Source organism: Podarcis liolepis (genome assembly GCF_965112155.1).
Source record: "Podarcis liolepis genome assembly, chromosome: 11".
Classification (NCBI taxonomy): Eukaryota; Metazoa; Chordata; class Lepidosauria; order Squamata; family Lacertidae; genus Podarcis; species Podarcis liolepis.
This window is the reverse complement of record NC_139565.1, coordinates 40,564,209-40,587,901: the sequence shown is the minus strand read 5'-3', so window position 1 is coordinate 40,587,901 and position 23,693 is coordinate 40,564,209. Positions and strand designations below refer to the sequence as shown.

Genomic DNA, 23,693 nt, shown 5'->3' with positions numbered 1-23,693 from the left:
GGAAGGTAAACGGTGTTTCCGTGCGCTGCTCTGGTTCTCCAGAAGTGGCTTAGTCATGCTGGCCACATGACCCGGAAGCTGTACGCCGGCTCCCTTGGCCAATAAAGTGAGATGAGCGCTGCAACCCCAGAGTCGGTCACGACTGGACCTAATGGTCAGGGGTCCTTTACCTTTACCTTTACCTAGCATATTGTGGCATCTCCACCCCTATCGTTCAGCCTGGACACTGAGCTCCGAGGGCCTTCTGGCGGTTCCCTCCCTGCGAGAAGTGAGGCCACAGGGAACCAGGCAGAGGGCCTTCTTGGTGGTGGCACCCGCCCTGTTGAACGCCCTCCCATCAGATGTCAAGGAAATAAACAACTATTTGACTTTTAGAAGACATCTGAAGGCAGCCCTGTTTAGGGAAGCTTTTAATGTTTGATGTTTTGTTGTGTTTTTAATAAAGTGACCAGGGAAACCCAGCCAGATGGGTGGGGTATATATTTTACTTACTTACTTATTTATTGAATTTGACTTGATTTGATTTGATTTTCCTGAAAGCTTTTAAGGTAGTGACAACAGGTACAAAAGGAATGTGAAGTATGCTGCCTTATAGTAGGCTTGTTAAAAATGTATATATGTTGGGGAGAGGTCCCCCAGTACCTATTATGTTGATTAAATACTTTTTAGAGCAGATAATAATGTTGTGCAAAGAAGCATGATTGCTTATAGGTTGACATGTGGAATTCTGTACCCTTTTGTACTTTAAAATGTTGCTTTTACATCTTCTAGGGATTTCTCCATGCAGTATTTGAGCGGTTGAAACAATTTTTGGAGTGTAGTAAGTATCTGAAGTATTGTCCCGCCTTATGGATTATATTTTACACCTCAAGGTAAATAGTGCCATCTGAGGTAGCAGGGGAAAAAATGTGTCATGCAGTGCAATACTTTGCTTGTTGGAAGTGGATTCTGCTGTATCCAAAGAGACTTGTCCCTAGTCAGTTTAAGGTTGCAGTTTTAGGCTGCAGTTCTGTGCATGCTTACTTGGGAGTAAATCCCATTGAACTCAGAGGATCTTGCTTCTGAGAAGATCTGTTTAGTTTCTGTTGCCAAACGACAAATGCTTCTTAACCAAAGGAATTAATATTAGCAACAATTAACAGGAAAAAAAGAAGCCATTTAACCAAGATGTTCACAAGAATGCATGTATGGGTTTTGAAATTCAAACTGGAAACTTCCTGGCTCAGTCTCCTCACCACAACTACAGCAACTATGTGGAATACAGTGGTGCCTCGCAAGACGAAATTAATTCGTTCCGCAAGTTTTTTCTTCTTGCGAGTTTTTCGTCTTGCGAAGCACGGTTTCCCATAGGAATGCATGAAGTCTCCGCTGCCCCGGGCGATCTTAAAATGCTGGCGGGCGGGAGCGAAGCCCTCGCTGCCGCCCGCCAGCATTTTAAGATCGCCCGGGACAGCAGAGAAGTCTCCGCTGTCCCGGGAAGGCAGGCGGGGGGGAGCAAAGGCTTTTGCCCCCCCCCCCCGCCGGCCTTCAGAAGAGGTCCAGGTGGGCGAAAGTCTTAGCTCCCGACCGCCAGTATTTTAAAAGAGGTCCCCGGAGATTTCCCTATGGGCTTTCTTCTTGCGAAGCAAGCCCATAGGGAAATTCGTCTTGCGGAACGACTCAAAAACGGAAAACTCTTTCGTCTTGCGAGTTTTTCGTTTTGCGAGGTGTTCGTCTTGCGGGGCACCACTGTATACAAATTCCTATCCGTTATTTATGTTATGTTTCTCTTGAGTGTGTTGTTCATCACATCACAGCTTCTATCTATGTACCTAAAATGTGCATTTCGCTCAATTGGAATATTGTTACTTCTGAGGCACCAACTTTACTTTACAAAATATGGCAGTTTTCAGTTACACTTAAAAGGAAGCTTATGCTGCAATAAATCTGTTAGTCTTTAAGGTGCCACAAGGCTTTTTTTCTTTTTTTGCGTGTTTACTACAACAGACAAGCATGTCTTCTCCTTTGGCTGTCAATAATAATTGAATTTTTTTTGCTGTTGTTTACCAGGTAAAAGTATAGAAGCAGATCACGTCTGCAGAGATCGCCTAGAAAAGACTATAATTCTTTTTACTAAAGTGGTAAGTTTCACTAAAGTGGTAAATTTCACTAGATTATTTTCAGCCAAATATTCTTAGCGAATTAGCTTCATGGACTAGTCAGTTTTAATACTGTCTTTTTTAAAAAATGGATCAGTTCAGCAGAATAAAGAAGTCACAATGAAGGGGAAGGGCCTGGGATGGAGGTAGACACAGAACATCCAACTCATCATTCTAAAAAACTGACTATATCAACAAGCTGCTTTCAATTGCTTTTTTGGTTTTTGTAATACACTTTCTTATTTATTTATCTCTTATTATTAACCAATTGTGTTTTTGGTTTGTATTTCTCTTATGATAATCCTGTTACTGTCCCCCTTGCTTTTTAGCTTTTAGACTTCTTGGACCAGCATCCTTTTTCATTCACCCCTCTAATTCAGAGATCATTGGAATTTGCTGTCAGCTATGTTTTCACAGAGGCTGGCAAAGGAGTTGTGTTTGAGCGATTTATTGTCCAGTGCATGAATCTGATTAAGATGATAGTCAAAAATTATGCTTACAAGCCATCCAAAAATGTGGAAGGTAATTTGGCTCTTTTCATTTTTGAAATTTTATATAAGTCTTGATAGTGATTTATTCCTTTTTGGACATAGATGAATGAATTATGGATTTATTTCCCGTGAACTATTTTACTGCAGATAGCAGCCCTGAAACTCTTGAAGCTCATAAGATAAAGGTGTCGTTCTTCACATACCCAACATTAACAGAGATATGCAGGCGGTTGGTCACTCAGTATTTCCTGCTAACTGAGGAAGAGCTAACAATGTGGGAAGAGGACCCAGAAGGCTTTAGTAAGAAGCTGTTATTTATTTCAGCCTAATTTTAGTTTAAGGTACAATGTGTACTTTCCATTATTATCTAGGAATAATGTTGATGTTAGCAGCATGTGTAATGTTGTATGATTGTTAACTAGTTCCAGAAGCCCTTTTATGTACAAAGTTGCACTTTTTTATTTAACCAACATATGTAATTTAAAAACAATATGTACTTGATTGTGTAAAATTTATTTACTTTTATGTTGCAGCTGTGGAAGAGACAGGTGGAGATTCTTGGAAATATAGTATCAGGGTAAGCATACTGCTTAAAATTCACGCAGAGATCTTACATTAAACTTGACATTTTGGGATGCAATCCATATTTTAGACGTTACTGCATGTACATAGCTCTGACAGGACCCTCTGCCACGCTACCAAAGACCTCTAAATCCAGGCAGACTTTAGGCTATGCTACTGTTTCCTACATTGTTTTCTTCACGGCTGGAAGGTTTCACACTTGCTCTGACCATTTGCTCCGGTGCTAAACCTCCCACCCAGGAAGAGAGCGGAGTGGTGATAATTGTGCAGTCTTTGAACTCTGCAGTTTTCAAGTCCCAAGTATTCCTGGAGGAAAGGATAGAAAGCGTTGTGATCAGCACAGCGGAGCTCTTCTGTGGGTTCATGCTCTCTGTGAAATTGGTATGTCATGCTGATATAGATGCAAGTAATAACACCCTTGTTTATTACTGGATAGAAACCCTTGCTGAAATCTTTCATCAGACTTGCCCATGGCATAAAGCAAAGCAGATACCGTATTTTTCGCTCTATAAGACGCACCAGACCACAAGACGCACCTAGTTTTTGGAGGAGGAAAATGAGAAATAACATATTCTGAATCTCAGAAGCCAAAACAGTAAGAGGGATCGCTGCACAGTGAAAGCAGCAATCCCTCTTGCTGTTCTGGCTTCTGTGATAGCCGCGCAGCCTGCATTCACTCCATAAGGCGCATACACATTTCCCCTTACTTTTTAGGAGGGGAAAAGTGAGTCTTATAGAGCAGAAAATACGGTATTTTGTCGCTAGGTGCAGATCCACATGGTGGCCTTGGTCAGGGGCTTTGGCATGTGTGTGCGTACACACACACACACACACACACACACACAGGCTTCCCTAAGTTCCTCTCCTAACAGCAGAGATTCTGTATGTTTTCAAGCATTTATTTTCACACTTGTTATGAGTCCTGTAGATACGTCATGGAGGGGATGGTTAGATCCAGAGGAGAAATGGGAGGAGCTTGTGGAGTTGGAGCTGGAAGGGTCCTAGCAGGATGCGGGAAGTGAAATCAGGATCCCAAGAAGTATCTGAGCCCAGGGAGGAGACCAGTAGTCTAGGGAGTGGAGATTTGGATCCAGGGGAGGGACCGGGCAGGTTGGCAGAAGAGTGTGACATTCGACACCCTAGTTTAATACCTCCTGCTGTGGAGCTGCCCCCTGTCAGAGAGGAGTCTTCTTCTGGGGGAGGCCATTGAGTAAATTGGATACTGAGCTGGCGCCTGCATTGCCTCCACTTGCAATGGCATGAAGATACCAGCCCTGGTGCAAACAAACCTCACAGACCCAAACCCTTAAAGGGACTGTCCACTTACTTCCCAAGTCCTGGGATAGTAGACCAGTATGAAGTAAGCAGCACATAAGCGGCACACAAAACACTACCAAACCGTTCTACATTCCAATCACCCTGTCTAACTCTTGTGCGTAACATCACCGACACTTCGTTTGATCAAACTTATCTACAGGAGCCTGGCTAAAGGAACTTTAAAGACTGAATCTTTCATTTGGACACAATTTGAATGAGTTTTCTGTTTGTGGCTAAAATTGTGTTCTCTCAATTTTTGGATTATTAATAAAAGATTTAGAACGTAGAATGGTTTGGTAGTGTTTTGTGGGCTGCTTATGTGCTGCTTACTTCATACTGGTCTACTACAAGTATTGGCAGCATAGGTTCATTTTTTTCAAGTCCTATGATAATGGCTGCTTGCTATTTTAAAAGCTGTGCCTGCCCTGCTTCTCAAAAAAGAAGGTGCAGGGAGCGTGTTGCTTGTTGGATCAACGTCTTAGCTTGTGCTTAGCGAATAGTCCAGGCATGTCCAAAGTCCGTTTTGGTGGCCTGATCCAGCCAGCCGGTCAATTTAATCTGGCCCCTGTGGCGGTATATGTCCTGGGGTAAAATGCTAAAAAAAGATCAGCAACTTTAATCCTTAAAAAAACTCAAAAACTTTGGTCAGTCCCTCACGCAAGTTCACTTAATCAAATCTGGCCCTCTTTGAAAAAAGTTTGGGTACCTCTGAAGTAGTCTATACCTCTTAAGTAACTGCTGCACCTAGTGCTAGTGATGGGTGAAATATTGCCACATAATGATTGAAAGCTTAAGCCCTAGTCAGCTATGATCATGGTTTCGTTTCAAGCGAATTCTGTACTCATTATTTTCGGTCAGTTGTGTCTGTTTGGGGCTCAGTTGTATTAATGTACTTTGTAAATGCTCAGTTCATACCTTTAAGAACAATTTCCCAATGTTTATAATTACAGGATGTGTTTCACTTTTGCTGTCTTGTCATATTTAGCAATTTCCTCAATAGTGCCTTTTTAAAATGAATTTGCTTAACATATTTTTGCCCTAAATAATGAACAGTTCTTTTCACTCCCCAGCCATGCACAGAAGTGCTCTTCATTGATATTTTTCATGAATACAATCAGACTCTCACTCCAGTTCTGCTAGAAATGGTTCATACTCTACAAGGTACCGTTTTCTTAAAAAGTTTAGTTTAAAATTATATATTGTGTGGAACGTTGAGCAGCACTTAACATTTTCATTGTAAAATAGTAGTCCTTCTAATTCTTTTTGTATCGTTTGTAGTCAAGCATGCGTGCACAAGGATGAAACTCTAAAACAGGCATAGGCAAACTCAGCCCTCCAGATGTTTTGGGACTACAACTCCCATCATCCCTAGCTAACAGGGCCAGTGGTCAGGGATGATGGGAGTTCTAGTCCCTAAACATCTGGAGGGCCGAGTTTGCCTATGCCTGCTCTAGAAGACTTTCCAATTCAGCTTAGTGAACTCAGTTTCTCTTGAGACTACGCAGGCAACCCTGGCTACGCTCCATGCTTGTCTGTACATTCAACCGTCCTTCATGTGGAGGAGCTCCAAACATGTACACTGGTGTGCAAATAGAACTCTCTGTTGGATGTAGTTGAGCACGCAGACATTGGGGAGTGTAGAAGAGGAGACTTTGGTAATGTGGTCCTGCGACCTTCTCTTCGCAGTCTTTCAATACATGGAAGCAGGGCTTTAATTTCACCGCATGCTGCATATTATAGTTGCTTTATACCTTCGCCTTATCTCACAATAAAAGAACTCCCCCCCCCAATGTTGTTCTTACTCAAATCCTATTTGCGTTCTAACATTTTTACACTGTGTCTTAAAGTATTCAACATCAATACAATGTAATAAATTATATTGTTAGGCGAATCTCCAAAATACTTGCCCCTCATAGATTCTCTCTTCCCACTTTAAGGGGAAGAATAAAAATCTTAACGCATCAGAAACCCTGCTTTTGCAATGAACACAACATATTATTTATTTAACTACATTTTGCTGCATTATGGATTTACTTGCTTTTTAATTATTTATTTTCAGGTCCTACTAACATGGATGATACCCAAACTCTGCTGATTAAAGATGCTGGTAAATTCCGTGTTTTTCGCATTTTAAATGGAGAGACTGGCAGTTGCTTGTTTTTTTAATCTGTTCTAATACCTGACAGCATTAGAATATTCCAAGGTTTTGAAAGCCAGTATTGGAATAATCAACTGAAGTTGGGAGGGCTGCAACAGCTTTGGAATACAGCTTTTGAGGTGTAGTTTTTGTGGAACTACTGTTCTTTTAAGTTGCTTTTATTAAAGCTGCACTCCTATATCATCTTAACTGGGGAAGCTTCTTTTCATATGGGAAGTGGGCCACGGCAGGAAGGAGAGAAAGGTGAAGACCCATTGCAGAAGTCCGTTCTGATTGCGCACAGATATTGTTGCATACATCTCTCTCTCTCTCTCTCTCTCTCTCTCTCTCTCTCTCTCTCTCTCCCTCTCTCTCTCCCTCTCCCCACACCCTTGCACCTGAGTTACATTTCTTGTTGAATTGATGTATTTAAAAGACATCATTCAATTAAGTAGATTCATTTTGCAAAAGAGGCTACAGTATTTTGTTTCATTTCCCCCCCCCCCCTTCAGTGTACAATGCAGTTGGACTGGCAGCATATGAGCTATTTGACAGTGTGGATTTTGATCAGTGGTTCAGAAACCAGCTGCTAGCGGAATTGCAAATCACTCATAACAGGTACAAGTCCCTTTCTGTTGGCTGTCAATATAAATTCAGCTAGCTTTGGTATGAAGTCTTAACTCTCCCGTTACGCTTTGCAGTTCTTCACTTTCACATTGGTATTTGCAGTAGATTTCTCTGCTTTCAAAAAAGCAATAAATATGCAGTATCTTTTATTGATGCATCAGCTTTTGATCTGGCAGCATGCCTGTTTTGAATTGCATAGAATTCTCCAATGGTTTGCCTTCTTGTTCTAGATCTGGGTCCTGACACAGCTGTTGGCCCAGCCAGCTGCCTTGACTACTTTGACTTCTCTCAGTTCTTTGTCCATGTTGTGTGGTTTGCTACGTGCAGGTCTTATGGGGCTTGAAATCAAGTAAATCGCCCTGCAGCACCATGCACCTTGGCAGCACTCTATAAGTAATAACTTCACTTGGGGTGCAATAATGCAAAGTATCTTAAGATTTACTGTATCATAATCCCCTTATTGTCAAGGCGTAGTGTTGAATATTCTTTGAATTAGTGCATCATAATATAAAATTAAAATCTAAAAACTTGATGACCGATCTTTATGAAACTAAGGTGTTAGTTCAAGGGCATTTACCTTTTTAAAATATAAAAGTTCTGTCCTTGACACTAATTAATATTAAGAATTGTGAGGATTGTAGTGCCAAAATATCTTCCTAGAGACAGCAGAATCTGTTCCTCCAACAGATTTCACTCATGGAATGTTTTCAACATTAATATTCTATGATTTAAATAAGCAAATTTACCTGTTTGAAATTAATGTGTATTTTCTCCCATAGAAATAGACCTTTGGAATGCTTATTCTGCAGTGTTCTGCAGGGGCTGAGGTGGAGACCTGAGCAGTCTGATGTTGATTATAAAAACAAACACGTGTTCACACTTTGTTGGCAGAAATTACAGTACTGAAAAGCATGTTTGATATTGACCCTTAAACAATTTAATGCAATACAATCTTAAAAGCCCTTTCTTCACGTAATAATTTTTGTTATGTTTAAAGGTATAAACCAATCCGTCGGCGAGTGATCTGGCTAATTGGACAATGGATTTCTGTGAAATTCAAGTCTGACTTGAGACCAATGCTGTATGAAGCAATTTGTAATTTGCTTCAAGACCAAGACTTAGTGGTACGTATAGATCAATCTCTTTGACAAATACTCCGTACTGTATTTATTTTTCATGTAACTGGCCTTTCTCTTCTACCTTGCAAATAGTATGTGCTTTTGTTCATGCTCTCGTGTTAGGAAGGTCTCTCAAGCTTTAGTTCTGTATAGGCTTACCTGACAGTAAGTCCCATTAATCTCACTTCTGAGTACATGCATAGCCCGAGCTGTTTGTGAAGTTTTATTATCTTTGATAATCTCTATGCCCCTGAAAGCTGTGGAAAAGTGAACTATAGTTTTATATGGAAACTTTTCTAGACCACCCCAGTCCTTACAGAGGACTAGTTGAATTTGTGAGAATGATCCGCCGTTGTATATATTTGCAGAACATCTATGCAATAGATCATGGGTCATGCTGTATATTGGAGAAATTTTCCTACTTTGCCAGTAGCCCAATATCTACCATCTGAGGGATCAGTCCATTGAGATACATTTGTAGAGCTGCTTTAAATGTCCAGACCAGATCCAGTAGGCAGGCCTTGAGTTGCAATGATCAGTCATTTTCAATGCCCATCAAGTGAGAGTCTTGGATGGGCAAGAACAACCTGGATGAAAGTCAGATTGCTGTCTAGTGCAATATATCTGCTTGTTTGATGGGTGGCCATTGGGTTTGATATCTTGTACAGTTCTGTCAGTTGATTTCATTTGTCTTCTGGTGTTTTTGCAGTGCACATTTAGTAGAATGGATGGAGTGATTCCTGATCGTCTTTAGGTGATTGAGAGGGAGATATTGCAGTGATTGGATGGATGGTGGGATATTGTGTAATGGTGGATGTCTATGAGGTGTGGGAGAAAAATAGGATGAGTAGTGGTACTGAATGATTTGTGTTTCTGTAGTAGTCAGATTGGTTCAGAGTCTCTCTATACCAGATCTGGCTGTTAGTAAGTGGTGCTGCATATTGCGAGTCAGGATGTGCCACGTGAAGTGGGAAGGGATACCTGACTCTAGATATTTTCAAGTAGTACTGCTACGTTTTGCTTTGGGGGGATTTTTATTGTTTTATTTGTTACTGCAGTTTTCCAGTTTAGTCATTTGTTATATCTATATCTATTGTGTATGTTATTTTTGTAAACTGCTTAAAGATTGTATTGGTATTAAATGGTGTATCAATATATGAAACAGAAATAAATGTGGGACAAAGAGTTGCCTTCCGATTCTGCAGCTCGGTAAAGAAAATATTTTTGTTCTTCTCATGGTTGAATTACATAGGGTGAGAAATAGTGCACCATCAATAGACCTGCCAGTACCCAATGTCCATCTCTCATACAATAAGCACTTAAATATCAAACTAAAAATAAAAAATACAATATAATAAATTTCCAGTACTTGAAAACACAAGTACATCACATTTTATATATGGATTGGGCCCTCAAATTACTGGACTGAGCTGATAAGTTTTACAGGAATAACTACACTGTTCACATTCATGCAAGCAAAGCTGATTAATGAGCCTTTGATACTTGACTACATCTACATAGTTTTGCTGTGATCATAAACTTCAGTTTCTTTATATTTTGATTGTGTAATATTTGACCCACCCTTCTGTCACTGAATATATCTTTTCTCTGTATATCTTTAACTTGAACAAAGTATATCCATCTCAAAATCAATTCAGATTGTGTTCCATTATGAAATTAAAGATATAAAGTTTGGCTATAATGCTATTTACAGCAGCTGAATTGGTAGTTCTGACTGGCAGCTTGTTCAAATAGCAGGAAGAATAGCCTTGTAGAAGGATAAAATTTTAATAAGAAAGATAAGGCAAACAGTAAGGCATATCAGTCTGAAGCAAAGCCATATCGCACTGAAAAATTTCCACCCCAGACTTGTTACACAATATTAATTTTCTCTTTCTTCTCAACCAGAATATCTTCAGTACCAAACAAAATAACCAACAACCTTCAAATACACTTCCCCCGTGTCCTCAAGTTTGACAACTGAGTACCATTTTGAATTGTCAAATCTGAAACAAAGGTTGTTTGATCATCACATCAATACACTCATTTTGGATACATTAAAAATGAGGAATTTGGGAATAGAGTGAAAATAAGGAGGTGAAAAACACTTGGTGAAATGTTTAAGGAGAAAATGGTCTCTCAAGTTCTTAAATATAAGACTCTCAAATAACTGAATTTGTTATTCTGTTTCTATGTCGTGGGGCAGGGATCAACCAATAGAAATGAAAGATATAGTTTGTTGGACTGTGTATCAACTTTGTGAATATCTTGTGAAAATGTTTTATAAACAAATCTAACTGACCAACATGATTTGTTCTTGTTTAATTATTTTCTTTCAGGTCCGTATTGAGACAGCTACAACTCTGAAACTAAATATCCTTTCCCTTATTTAAAGTATTCCATTGTTAACTGAATCACTGAAAATGCTTTGGTTTAATGTTGCTCATTTCAAAATATTAACTGCACAAATATTTTGGTTTTCCTTAACTGCATTGTACCTGTGGATGACTTCGAGTTTAGGACTGATCAGTTTCTACCAGTAAGTGCATGTGACCCCCTCCCTGTGCCCCAGTCATGTACTAAATTCAAAAGCAAGTAAAACCACTTAATTGAAATGCAATCACTTACTTTGGTGTGGTTAGAATTCAGTAGTGTTTCTTAAGAAGTGAAAATTAAAATTCCATTAGAACGTTGCATGAAGAAGTAGGGGAAGAAATTGGGAGTTGTATCAAATGTTGTATGTGCAAAATTTTACTTGCACAGCACTGCCTTCCCTTCATCTCTTTCTGAACACCCCTCCACAATCTGCTTCAGAGAGTCTTCCAATCCTCTGGAGCAGATTTAGAAGGGGTGCTGGGGAAAGGAGGAGCAAAGTTGTCTCTTGTGCAAGTAGAATGGCACCATTGGACACATCCCTGGATAATAGAAGTCATTTGTAGGATCTCTAAAATACACTCCTGTTCTGTATGTGATTAGCATCTTGCAGACCACACTGACATTGCATGGTGGGATTACTATAGTGTATTCTTAGCAAGGTAGTTATTTGGGCTGTTTATAAGTCTCTGCCTCACCTTCTTAAGCCTTTTGCTGAAGTGCTGGACCTACATTTTGCTGTTTTACAACAGGAAGCCATTTTGTAGTGTGGCATAGCTGCTGGTGTTGCGCCATTAGTGAAGTCTAGAGTAATTCATTGGGCAAATTGAATAGACTGAGAAGAAGGGGCCTGTGGAGTGGGATGAACAGAGAATGTACAATGTGAGGGAAGAAATGGCAGAGAGAAAGTAAGACGTTGAGGAAAGGAAAGACTGAGAAGAAAGGTGAGGCCTGGGGGCAATATGGTGTAAGTAGTGGTGGATAAGTCAGGATTTGTAGCTTTGGATATTCTGGGAGTTTGGTCTATGGGAACAGAGAAGAGGGATTTAATGTGGCACAGGCCAGTATTTCCCATGTTGAACTGACACTAACCAGATATTTTGTGGCTGGTCCCTAGAGGAATTGAATTAGCGATTAAGAACTGTATCAGTGTCCTTACTAACTCAGACCCATGTTGTCTTTCTTTTGCAGTATCTGGAATCTATGTTTACGCTGCTCTTTCAGCTTCTTCAAGAAGTTAGAGAATGTGACACAAAGATGCAAGTTCTTCATGTTCTGTCTTGTGTAATTGAAAGAGTCAACATGCAAGTAAGTTGACACCTCAGAGTGGAAAAACTGTTGCACATCTAAATTCATAGGAACACAAGGCTTTGAAACCATTAAATATTGGACTATTTCTGCGTTTGCAGTTCCAACACTATCCCAAATCCCTTTAGACATGTTGAGGGAGTGGGGGAACCTTGATAGTGTCCAGCCACTCAAAGTTCTGTAACAAACCCGCCAGACATTGGAATGTTTTCTCAGGCATTCTTTGTGTGTCCCGATCCTGAACAAGCAAGTTGAAGTTGTTATCTTTAGTAATTTATCACTTACTTTTCATGGGTTGTGAACGCATTGATGTTGATTTCCATACAGTTGTAGCACTCCTTATTGGGGGGTGGCGACGGCCCAGACCAACTAACAGTAACTGGGGAAAAGACAGTAAAATTCTAATTCATTCGTCCCTATGAAACCTTTTCTTCCCCCCTGAGGCTGTTCCTACAAAATCTTACGAGGAGGGTTGTAATCTATGAGAATTTAAAAGCTAACTGTTAAAATTGTACTGCTTTATTTTAACCACAGATAAGACCTTACGTAGGATGCTTGGTTCAGTATTTACCTCTCCTTTGGAAACAAAGTGAAGAGCACAATATGCTGAGGTGTGCTATCCTTACTACCCTAATACATCTTGTCCAGGTAAAATATCTGATGTTTTTTCTTCTTTCCTCTCTCTGATCATTAGCTTGTGTTGTAGCTTGTTAAAACTTTAGATAGAGCAAGTGGGAACCCACATCAAAACATTGCAGCGTACCTTGAACCCCTAAGAAGTGTGCATTCCTCCAATGCTAATCCTCCTTCCAAAATATTTATTATAAGCTTTTAGGGCCTTGAGCAAGCCAGCTTTGTCTCTCTCCATGTCTCTCCCCCACTGCCCCTGCTTTCAGTTGCCTAACATTTCACAGCTCAACTGCCTTCATCCATAAGTTTATACAAGATAATACTCTGGAATAGCTGCTACTCCTCTCCGTACTAATTATTTTCTTGGGTTAGTATTGGCAGTCAGCACAAAATCAACACAGAATGTGTTGAAAGACCCGTTCTTTAAACACAGTGGCAACACTTGCACAAGGTCGTGTCCTTTTACTGTCAATTAATGTACCTGGAGTTTAGTTTGGACAGAGCTTGCATAGAGTCAATAATATACTTAAACCATTAAGGTTATTACCGGGATTTGATGTGGGTCATTGCTCAGGACTTAGCCTTGGAATCTGTTTTCTGCACCGGTTATGAGTCCCTGGGATGTGTAACGCATCATAAGGAGAAGTGTGTCTGTAGAATTTTTACCTGAGTAGCAGTAGCCTGTCCACAAATGCAGGTTTAAAATTTAGGGCTGTTTGGTGTAGATTGGCAGCTCTTGTCATATAAATCAAGCTCTTAGTGACTTCTAAGTGAAACCCAGTTTTAGCTTAATTCTTTCTAATCTTCATTGGTGAGTATTATGAGGAAGTGTTCTCGGAGGGGGGGGAGGGAAACCATGCCAGCCACATTGTGATAGTTTTTTGTTCTTTAAGAGTCCATATTCCTTGCAATAAGCCCTCCTGTCCAATCTTTCTCTCCAGTCTTCTGAACTGGAAGAAGAGGGCATTGGAGCGTTTACTGGTACATGTTTTGCTCCTGTTGCTTCTTGGAAGTTTGATGTAGAACCATAGTGTGGAGTCAGGAGAGTGGCATTTCAACAAAAGAAAGTTGTTCAAGCTGAGAAAGCTCCCCCTTTTCATATCTAGTCTGTGAACCAGAGAATACAGTATTGTATCTAATCCTGTTTCTCTGAGGTTCGTATCCCACTCAGCCAAGCCTTATCCAAAAAACTGACTGTTCTAATTACTTCAAAGTAGAGTCACTTGCCGGCTTTTTATAGCGGCTAGTTACTTATATCGTTCTTTTCCTGAAAGCCTTTTCAAAAATTTCAATAATCTGCTATCGCTCCTGTTTGTAGCAGCAAGTCCTCAGGTGTTCTGATCAATGTGTTATTATTATTTCTTCAGGGCTTAGGAGCAGATAGCAAGAATCTTTATCCATTCCTGCTCCCGGTTATTCAGCTAAGCACTGATGTTTCCCAGCCCCCTCATGTGTATCTTCTAGAAGACGGACTAGAATTGTGGTAAGCATTTTGTGCCACTCCCTTCAGAAAACCAGAGCAATTTTATACTTGAATTTGGGTAAGGAATGTGACGGGTATGTTGAAGGATCAGAATGCGTGGGGAAGGGGTGGTGAGCCTCTGGCCCAGGGGCCTCCTTATCTGGCCCTCAGGATTCGCTCTGCCCTGTGTCATTCAGTGCTTCAGCCTAGCTGGAATACTGTAATAATCTTTGTGAGGTGTGTGTGTGGCTTTTGTCTGGTTTTATATTCTGATTTTATCCTGTGCACTACCTTGAGGCCTGTGGGTATATAAATTCTAACAACAACAACAACAACAAACAACAAACAACAACAACAGTAATGATGTAGCCTGCCCTATGAAAATAAGAAAATAATTGTTTTGGCCAGGCCCACCATGGACAGATGCCCCCAGACAGAAATGTGGCCCTCAGGCTAGAAAAGATTCCCCACTCTTGATGTAGGGTATTATATTAGTAAGTCACTAGGGGAGCTACGGTATTTTTTGCTCTATAAGACTCACTTTTTCCCTCCTAAAAAGTAAGGGGAAATGTGTGTGCATCTTATGGAGCGAATGCAGGCTGCACAGCTATCCCAGAAGCCAGAACAGCAAGAGGGATTGCTGCTTTCACTGCGCAGCGATCCCTCTTGCTGTTCTGGCTTCTGAGATTCAGAATATTTTTTTTCTTGTTTTCCTCCTCCCAAAACTTGGTGTGTCTTGTGGTCTGGTGCGTCTTATAGAGCGAAAAATACGGTACATTTTTTAAAAAAGGGGAAAAAAACTCCAGCATCTTTTAACTTCCTTTCCTGCATTCTGATCCAACAGTTCCTTTCCAGTTTTACTGCTGAATTTAATGTATTAGTATTGTTTGATTACTATGTTTTGTACACGACCATTATACTTTTGACTGTTGAGCATTTTATACATGGTTTTAAATAAATAAATTTATTTGTAGTCTAGATATCCAAGCATGCTTTTAAATATTAATTTTAAATAATATGTGTAAGTGACAGATTTGGAAACAGCTGACTTTGAGAGTTGACCAGAGTGAAAAGCTTCACTTTTAATAGTTACCATTGACTCTAGGAGCTACAGTATAATCACAGGACGACGACCTTTGTTTGTAGTTTGACTGATAAAGGAGTTTAAAAACATAATAATGTTCATTGAGTTCTAGGGTATACAGACATAGAAAAGCTACAATACCTGTTGCAGGTCTTTCTTATTTCAGAATACAAACCATAAAATAAGATCTAAAGAAACATATTAATGGAAACAATGATAAATGAGGTTTTTTATTTTTCCTCCCTTCCCTAGGCTAGTAACATTAGAGAATAGCCCTTGCCTTACCCCAGAGTTGCTGCGAATTTTTCAGAACATGTCTGCTCTTCTTGGTGAGTTATCAATGTTTAAATCTAATATGAAGTGCATGGATACCATTTACATTCATAACTTATCTAGCAGTATTTCATGTGCCATGTTATTTACTATTTGTACTTGTTCATGTAAGCAGATGAACAAGTACATCTCTTCCAAGGAAGAGCCTAGTGATAAGATCTAACAATTTAAAAAAACAAACCCTGAATCATGTCTTGTACACAATTTGCCTTCTGTATATTTGATGCATATTCTTCTGCATCCATAAAAGCCGCAATCCAGGGACAGTTAAGAAGCTGAAATTCCACTGGGATTTGCCCAGTTTAAGTGTGCATATCATTATAGAGTCCTTATTTGTATCTACTATATTTATAGCAATGTGTCGACTGCATCCTATTTTTTTTTAAACACTCACTATTTTGTAGTATTTTCATTAACCAAGTATAACCTTTATGGTTCATGTTTTGGAGAACCTTTTAATAAAAGTAGGTATTTCTTAGCTCTTTTGAAAATGTATACCATTACGCTGTTCTGTGACACTGCAAGCCTTTGTTCTTTGCTGTTTCCTGTCCCTGTCTCTGCACATATACAGTGGTACCTCGGGTTAAGAACTTAATTCGTTCTGGAGGTCCGTTCTTAACCTGAAACTGTTCTTAACCTGAGGTACCACTTTAGCTAATAGGGCCTCCCACTGCCCCCATGCCGCTGCTGCGTGATTTCTGTTCTCATCCTGAAGCAAAGTTCTTAATCTGAGGTACTATTTCTGGGTTAGCGAAGTCTGTAACCTGAAGTCTGTAACCTGAAGCGTCTGTAACTCGAGGTACTACTGTAACTGAAAGTGTTTTCTTTTTTCTAGAGGCCCCTGCATATCAGTCTGGAGGGCATACTTAGAGGCTTTGCCTCAGCTTGGAACCTCTTTTTTCCAGAAGTCTGCCGAAGCTCAGACTTAAGTATTCTTTATGGGGGACACCATAATCTTTTCAGTTCTCTAAAGGTCTTAGTCCAGGCATAGGCAAACTCTGGCCCTCCAGATGTTTGGGACTACAATTCCCATTATCCCTAGCTAACAGGACCAGTGGTCAGGGATGATGGGAATTGTAGTCCCAAACATCTGGAGGGCCGGAGTTTGCCTATGCCTGTCTTAGTCCAACCCTGGATGCATTTTATTTTTTGACCGGTTTTGAATTTGGCTCTCAGATTTCCACTACAGTGGTACCTCAGGTTAAGTACTTAATTCGTTCCGGAGGTCCGTTCTTAACCTGAAACTGTTCTTAACCTGAAGCACCACTTTAGCTAATGGGGCCTCCTCCTGCTGCCACGCCAGAGCCTGATTTCTGTTCTCATCCTGAAGCAAAGTTCTTAACCTGATGCACTATTTCTGGGTTAGCGGAGTGTGCAACCTGAAGCGTATGTGACCTGAAGCGTATGTAACCCGAGGCACCACTGTATTAACAAATTGCCAGAATAATGATGACATGTAAAAAAATTTATCTCTAACATTGTTAGCATTTGTTTTCATAGAGTAACTATGGCTGCATTTAGACCAACTTCTGTTTTGATGTGAGGATTTCTCCCTTGCTATTTTTTTGCACTTGGACAGCCACTGATCTAGGGGGTTCTTCCTCTGGGCAAAAGGGCAAAAGCAGGTGCAAATTACCTTTAGAGGTGATTGATTTACAGCTTCAACTGCTGCATTTCCTCCAGGGCAGCACATTTCACAGCAGCATGTGATGCAGTGTAATGTGGGTCAAGGGAGGACAGGAGTTGTGAGATTTTATCAGACATTTCCCCCATACTTTGAAGCCAGTCTTTTCATATACAAGTGCTTGAAACATTTTTTTTATTTAAACTAGGGGAAGAGTTGAAAAGTGCCCATGAAACCTCCACTGTTCACCTTTATCTCTGATGCACAGAGATAATGTGTGCTGATGCTTCTGTAGCTAAAGCAATAACATTCTCGTACAAGAGGGAGGCACCGGCAGGCTCCAGAAAACCCCAGGTTTTAGAGAAGTACCTTAGGGAGGAAAGGACTGAGCATGCTCAGTTATCCTGCAGTGCTTCCTGGTGTTGGGAAGGGGGAAAACAGATGGCCAGAATGGAACGGAGTGTCGTGGAGGAGGATGTGGCTGGCTGAATAGAAAAGGGAATAGGATTGCTCCACACTGCAGCGTTTCGCACCAGGTCCCCACTTCGGAAAATAACAACAACAACAACAATAACATTATTATTTATACCCCGCCCATCTGGCTGGGTTTCCCCAGCCACTCTGGGTGGCTTCCAACAAAGATTAAAAATGCATTAAAACAGCAGTCATTTAAAACTTCCCTAAACAGGGCGGCCTTCAAATGTCTTCTAAACGTCAGATAGTTGTTTATCTCTTTGACATCTGATGGGAGGGCGTTCCACAGGGTGGGCGCCACTACCGAGAAGGCCCTCTAGATGGGCACACACAGTCATGACAATAACTCATGGAAATGTAGTCACCGTAATCTATCATAGTGACAGTTTGAGTTGACAGTACAACCTTAAATAGGTCCATGTAGGTAATGTGGCCTCCAGCCTGAAAATAGACAGGAAGCATAGTTCAGTAGTAGAGCAATATACATGGATAAAATCCCAAGTTCAGTCCTTGGCATCTCCAGGTCAGGCGGCAGGTGATAGGAAAGGCCTCTGCTCAAAGACCCTAGAGAGCTGCTGCTAACCAGAGGAGATGGTCCTGGGATAGATGGGCAAAATGTCCGATCTTGCATAAAACAATTTGCTAGTCCTCTAAATTACTTCTAGAATTCTCTTTGGCTGCATTGCAAAGTCCTTCTGCAGCATAACTTTTTAGAAAGCTTTTAGTGCCATCCGGTTGGGTTGGTCTAGGAAAAGAGCTCTGATTTCAGCAAGCGTTCTGTTTTCCAGAGATCCAAATGAGATGTTCACAATTAGGTCTGTGAATTAACTCAGTTATCCAATCCTACTTGGCCTGCTTTGTATAAGCAAGTTAATTGGGTCACTTGGATCAGTAGTTTGGAAAACCACCAGCGAGAAGCTGAGTTCATCAGTTGAGTCTGGCACAATGTGGTTCTTTCACTAGAATTAATAGTTTGCTGCTGCTGCTCACCAGCAAACTCTCCCTCATGAGCAGTTGTACAGTTTTATGTGTGCTTTCCAGCGGTAGCTGATGAAAGGAGGAGAATGCTCTTTGCACATTGCAGTTACAAACTAGACTTGAGAAAGTAGCAGTTATCATGAGATACTTTTCACATGAACATTAACAAGAAAGTTTTTTTATTCATCCTGCTGAACTGTGGCTGTAATCGTAATGTAACAGCCTTTCTGTTACATTAATCCAAGGTACCAATTAAATTGTAAGTGAGATTTGTGCACTTATTTCTAGGGCACCAATACCTCATTTTTAACAATATATATATGTTTAGGTTTCTGCTTAATTGACTTCAGAGCTTGTCACTTGGATGCTCGGAGTATGAGTGGAGAACCTTAGGTCTATAATTTTTCATGTGAACATAAATATGCATGGGTGATGGTAGAATACATTATAAGAAAAAAATACAGATAAATACAGTGTGTGATAATATTTGTTAAGGTGGTTTAGACTGTAGCAAAGATCCTAACAGGATGTGATGTTTATTTTTTGTAGAACTAAGTTCGGAAAACCTCAGAACCTGCTTTAAGATCATCAATGGCTATCTCTTTCTATCTCCATCTGAATTTCTTCAGGTATGTATAAAGTCGGATTCATTGTTACATATTCTCTGAAACTCTCTAAGCACAGTTTTGCTTTATTTATGGTAGCTCACTGTGCTGGCCAACTTTGCTTTTAGGCAGGCTGAGCACCCCAATACTGTCTAGGACTATATTCAGAAATAACAAAGTCAAACCATAGTTTGGAATTATATCTAAACCTATACTGACTTACAAACCATGGTTTGCAGGAAGCTTCCAAAGCAGGATATCAAAACATGGTTTGAAGCTGGTGTGCTTTGTATGGTTTGTTGTTTTTGAATGAGTGAATTTATGAAGTGCTCAGCAATGGAAAATCATACAAGTAGCACTAAACCATGGTTTGCCTGCTCTACACCTGGAAGATCAGCATCAGTTTTAATACATTGCCCACTGCAATTGCTTTATTTTTAGCTCTGACAAATTGTTTCCAGTGAATTGGTAGTGATTAGAGTCAGACCAAAAGAAAAAATATTTTGGAATAGTTGAATTAAATCACACCAGACAAATGATGAAAATGTGTGGGTGCAGCAGTATCTGAAATATAATAATAAAATTAACATACAGATGGACCATAGGTGAGTTAGTCATGGATAACTTAAGTCCATATACCCTGAGTATGATATAGTATTTTTAACTTTCTGCTGTTTCACAAAATTTATATACTGCCAGATTGTAACAAAACATCTGAGAAATATTAAAATTATCACTAAACCAGGTAAACAGTTAAAAACAATTAAAAAGATTAAGACACATCAACATTTATGCGTCTCTAGGTAAAGGTAAAGGTAAAGGTACCCCTGCCCGTACAGGCCAGTCTTGCCAGACTCTAGGGTTGTGCGCTCATCTCACTCTATAGGCTGGGAGCCAGCGCTGTCCGCAGACACTTCCGGGTCACGTGGCCAGCATGACAAGCTGCATCTGGCGAGCCAGCGCAGCACACGGAACGCCATTTACCTTCCCGCTGGTAAGCGGTCCCTATTTATCTACTTGCACCCGGAGGTGCTTTCGAACTGCTAGGTTGGCAGGCGCTGGGACCGAACGGCGGGAGCGCACCCCGCCGCGGGGATTCGAACCGCCGACCATGCGATCGGCAAGTCCTAGGCACTGAGGTTTTACCCACAGCGCCACCCGCGTCCCTAGGCGTCTCTAGATAGACCTGCCTAAACAGAAATGTTTTAAGCAGGCGGTGAAAAGAATACAGCTTAGTAGGATACCCACCTGTATGATAAAAGCATCTGTGTACTATTTGCACAGCCAATTAAGTATTTTATTATTTTGTTGATTACAGTGGATGATTTGCTTGAAAACAGAATCTTTGTTCCTGAGTGCCTCTGTTCCTTCTGTTGATTACTGCCGCTAATAATTCCTCATATTTATAGTTATGGTGCTAACTTTATCAACAATAGGCTGCCCAGAATCCTTTCATTTTAAATTGGGGGAAGCATATAATGCCGTCCTTTCAAGTACCGTACTTTATCATGATATCATCAAGATTTCTGACCGCAGACTCCTCCAGTTTCAAAATCCCACTGCACATGGGAAACTTAGAGGTGGCAATTGAAGCTTGGAGCTTGCTATGAGCGTGGGCTAATGATGATCATAGGTGCTAGTGTTTCTCAAATGTTAAAGTATTTTCAGAAGATGATGATTTTCAGGTACTTACTACCAGCCCTGCCCCCCCCCCCAATATCTTCCTGGCTGACCACATACTGGAGATGCACAAATTTCCCAGGCAGGTAGTGGGACTTCCTTCTGCAGCCCCTTCTCCCATTGCTCACTCTGGAGCAGTGTGCAATGCAATATGAAGGAATGACCCATATAACTTGTGTGTTCATCATGCAAGAGTATTCTCTGTTCAGGTATGGGTCTCTTTGAGTCTGAGCTGCCGTAGGTCAAAGCACTTAGTTCTTGAACAATTTCTAAGCCTGAGATTATATTCAAATCAAATGGAGAAGGAACACCTACAATTGGTGACAGGTAGTTATTATGATTACCTTTTCTCCAAGCAGTTCAAGATGGCATACATGGTTCTCCTCCTCATTTTCCTCCTCACAACAACCACGTGAGGTCAGTTAGGCTGAGAGATAACAACTGCCCCAAGGTCATTTGTTCATGTGAACGTCAGTCTTTTTGAAGTATAAGATTGATTACAGAATTGTGCTTGGTGTGTGTATTGATTTGTGCTATTTGCACTTTAGGTCTATGCAGTGGAACTTTGCAAATCGTTTTGTGAGGTCTTAAAAGATATCAACATGGATGGTCAAGTTCAAGTTCTGAAGGTAAAGGATTAATTTTCCAGCTTATTCTTAAAAATGTTCAAGAACAGCCAAAATTACAGTGTGCGCACATTTGTTTTGTCCTATTTTCATGTCTGATTTTGTAGAATTTTTAAGTAGTACAAGAATGAATTGCTTATAGTGCAGTAATTATACTACACAATTGAATCTGCTTATGAGATTTGGAGTTTAAATTTTGCTGCTGTTGGGATGTAACAAAGTTTTAAAACATTAAATTTTCCTTTAGTAACTTCATTGAATATTAATGAACATCCTTGGTGAAGAATTTACTCTTTACTTGGTGAAGTTTATTGTTTTAGGGGAGGGGTGGGGAACGTTTGACCCTCCAAATGTTCTGCTCTACAACTCCCAGCAGCCTGAGCAAGCATGGCCAGTGGCCAGGAATGATGGGAGTTGTGGTTCAGCGGCAGCTGGAGTGCCAGAAGTCCCTCACATCTGTTCCAAGGCATAGGTAGGCACTTACAGTTACAGTCATATACTATGTGTACTCATCTTTCCAAATCACAGAAAGCATCTATTTGGGAAGGGAGTGTTCAAAGAATTTAGCTCCAAAAGCAAAAGCAAGGGAGGAAAAAACCCTCTTGCTTCTAAAATAATTTACAACAATTTATAAGCTGCAGAATCAAAGACTCCCTAAGTGGAGTATATGGAATAGGTACACACCATTTGATTATGTCTCCAGATAGGCTTGCCAAAACAAATATGTTTTCCCCCCACAAGGATTCCTGTGTAATGTTAACTATAATATTAAGAATAATATTAAAAATTCTCTTTTTATGAAACCTGTAAATATTTTAATGGCAACTTAGAAACAATTCAAGCTTCAATCTGTTGAGGACACAGCAGCTATTGCTAAAAGCTTTTGTTGTAAAATGGTAATATGTTGAGCATGTGTGTATTTTCTAGGAAACCAGAGGGAGACAATTGGAGGATGTTAATTAAGATGCTGAAATAGTGCTATTATAGCTTTGCAAATTGGATACTTTTATTAGGATATCTTACTGCAATACTTATTCAATCTTTGTTGTGACTACTAATAATGGAATTTACATAATCACTCAAGTAAAAGTCGGCAAGCAATTAATTTTTCACAAAGCAGTGACAGCAGTCATGATCTTTGTGGAATTTATTGTCTGTGAAAACAAAAGTTTTTGAATCATTTCACATGAAACTTGAATAAAGGCATAAATTATCACCCCTATTATACTTTTATATATTTTTGTATTTTTTTGCTGGTTTTAGTGCTTTATATTAATGGTTTTGTTATAAAGTTTTGTAATATTTATGTTGCTACAATATATATGAATACAGCACTTAGAGGTTTTTTTTTAATATTATGAGGTATAGAAATGATATGTGTTTTGTGTGTGCATGTGTAAATATATAGTCACACATATATTACTAAATAAAAATATGTGACTGCTATAGATGATGGTCTGCTGTCTTTCACACCACTCTGATAACATCCGTTTTCTCACATTCTCATTTCAGGGTAAAGACCATTTCTGTTGCTTAAACTGAAACAGCTCATTCTGAGTAGCATGCAAGTTTTAAAATAGCCTAATCATCTTTGATCACTAAGTGTAAACCACGACCACTTAGAGCGATGGCTCCTGGGCATTGTGAATGTGCTTGTGTATGTGTGTGTTCTCTCCTCGCACTCAACTTAATTCAATATTTCCTGTTTTAATCAAACTAGACCTTTCTGCTAGTAACATAGCAGCAAGCTTTGGTTTCATTAAAATCAAAAGTAATTAATTCAACCGTGCATGTGAGAGGAGGAGGAAGAAGGAGAGAGCACAAATCCCCTTGTCAACACAGACACAGAGAACTGTGGGTATGGATAAGAAAAGATATCCTATTAGTCATTCCACCTTTTCTTCCTGTTGATAGAACCAGGAATTATATACAGTGGTACCTCAGGTTAAGTACTTAATTTGTTCCGGAGGTCCGTACTTAACCTGAAACTGTTCTTAACCTGAAGTACCACTTTAGCTAATGGGGCCTCCTGCTGCCGCCGGAGCCCGATTTCTGTTCTCATCCTGAAGCAAAGTTCTTAACCTGAAGCACTATTTCTGGGTTAGC

At 40.1% G+C, this 23,693-nt stretch overlaps 1 protein-coding gene across 4 annotated transcripts in view; it reads left to right on the top strand.

Annotated features, from left to right (window-relative positions):
- The window catches only part of IPO11 (importin 11), a 72,937-nt gene that overhangs the window by 20,779 nt on the left and 28,465 nt on the right, over positions 1 to 23,693 (top strand). For all 4 annotated transcript variants that reach the window (XM_083465221.1, XM_083465220.1, XM_083465219.1 and 1 more), the window contains exons 8-24: positions 772 to 820; positions 2,050 to 2,120; positions 2,468 to 2,660; positions 2,777 to 2,929; positions 3,163 to 3,206; positions 5,599 to 5,689; positions 6,588 to 6,635; positions 7,178 to 7,283; positions 8,290 to 8,416; positions 10,750 to 10,783; positions 10,909 to 10,949; positions 11,975 to 12,091; positions 12,626 to 12,739; positions 14,089 to 14,204; positions 15,520 to 15,596; positions 19,226 to 19,305; positions 21,510 to 21,590. In XM_083465221.1, coding sequence (XP_083321347.1) covers positions 772 to 820; positions 2,050 to 2,120; positions 2,468 to 2,660; positions 2,777 to 2,929; positions 3,163 to 3,206; positions 5,599 to 5,689; positions 6,588 to 6,635; positions 7,178 to 7,283; positions 8,290 to 8,416; positions 10,750 to 10,783; positions 10,909 to 10,949; positions 11,975 to 12,091; positions 12,626 to 12,739; positions 14,089 to 14,204; positions 15,520 to 15,596; positions 19,226 to 19,305; positions 21,510 to 21,590 — 1,542 coding nt within the window. The remainder of the gene's footprint in view (positions 1 to 771; positions 821 to 2,049; positions 2,121 to 2,467; positions 2,661 to 2,776; positions 2,930 to 3,162; positions 3,207 to 5,598; positions 5,690 to 6,587; positions 6,636 to 7,177; positions 7,284 to 8,289; positions 8,417 to 10,749; positions 10,784 to 10,908; positions 10,950 to 11,974; positions 12,092 to 12,625; positions 12,740 to 14,088; positions 14,205 to 15,519; positions 15,597 to 19,225; positions 19,306 to 21,509; positions 21,591 to 23,693) is intronic.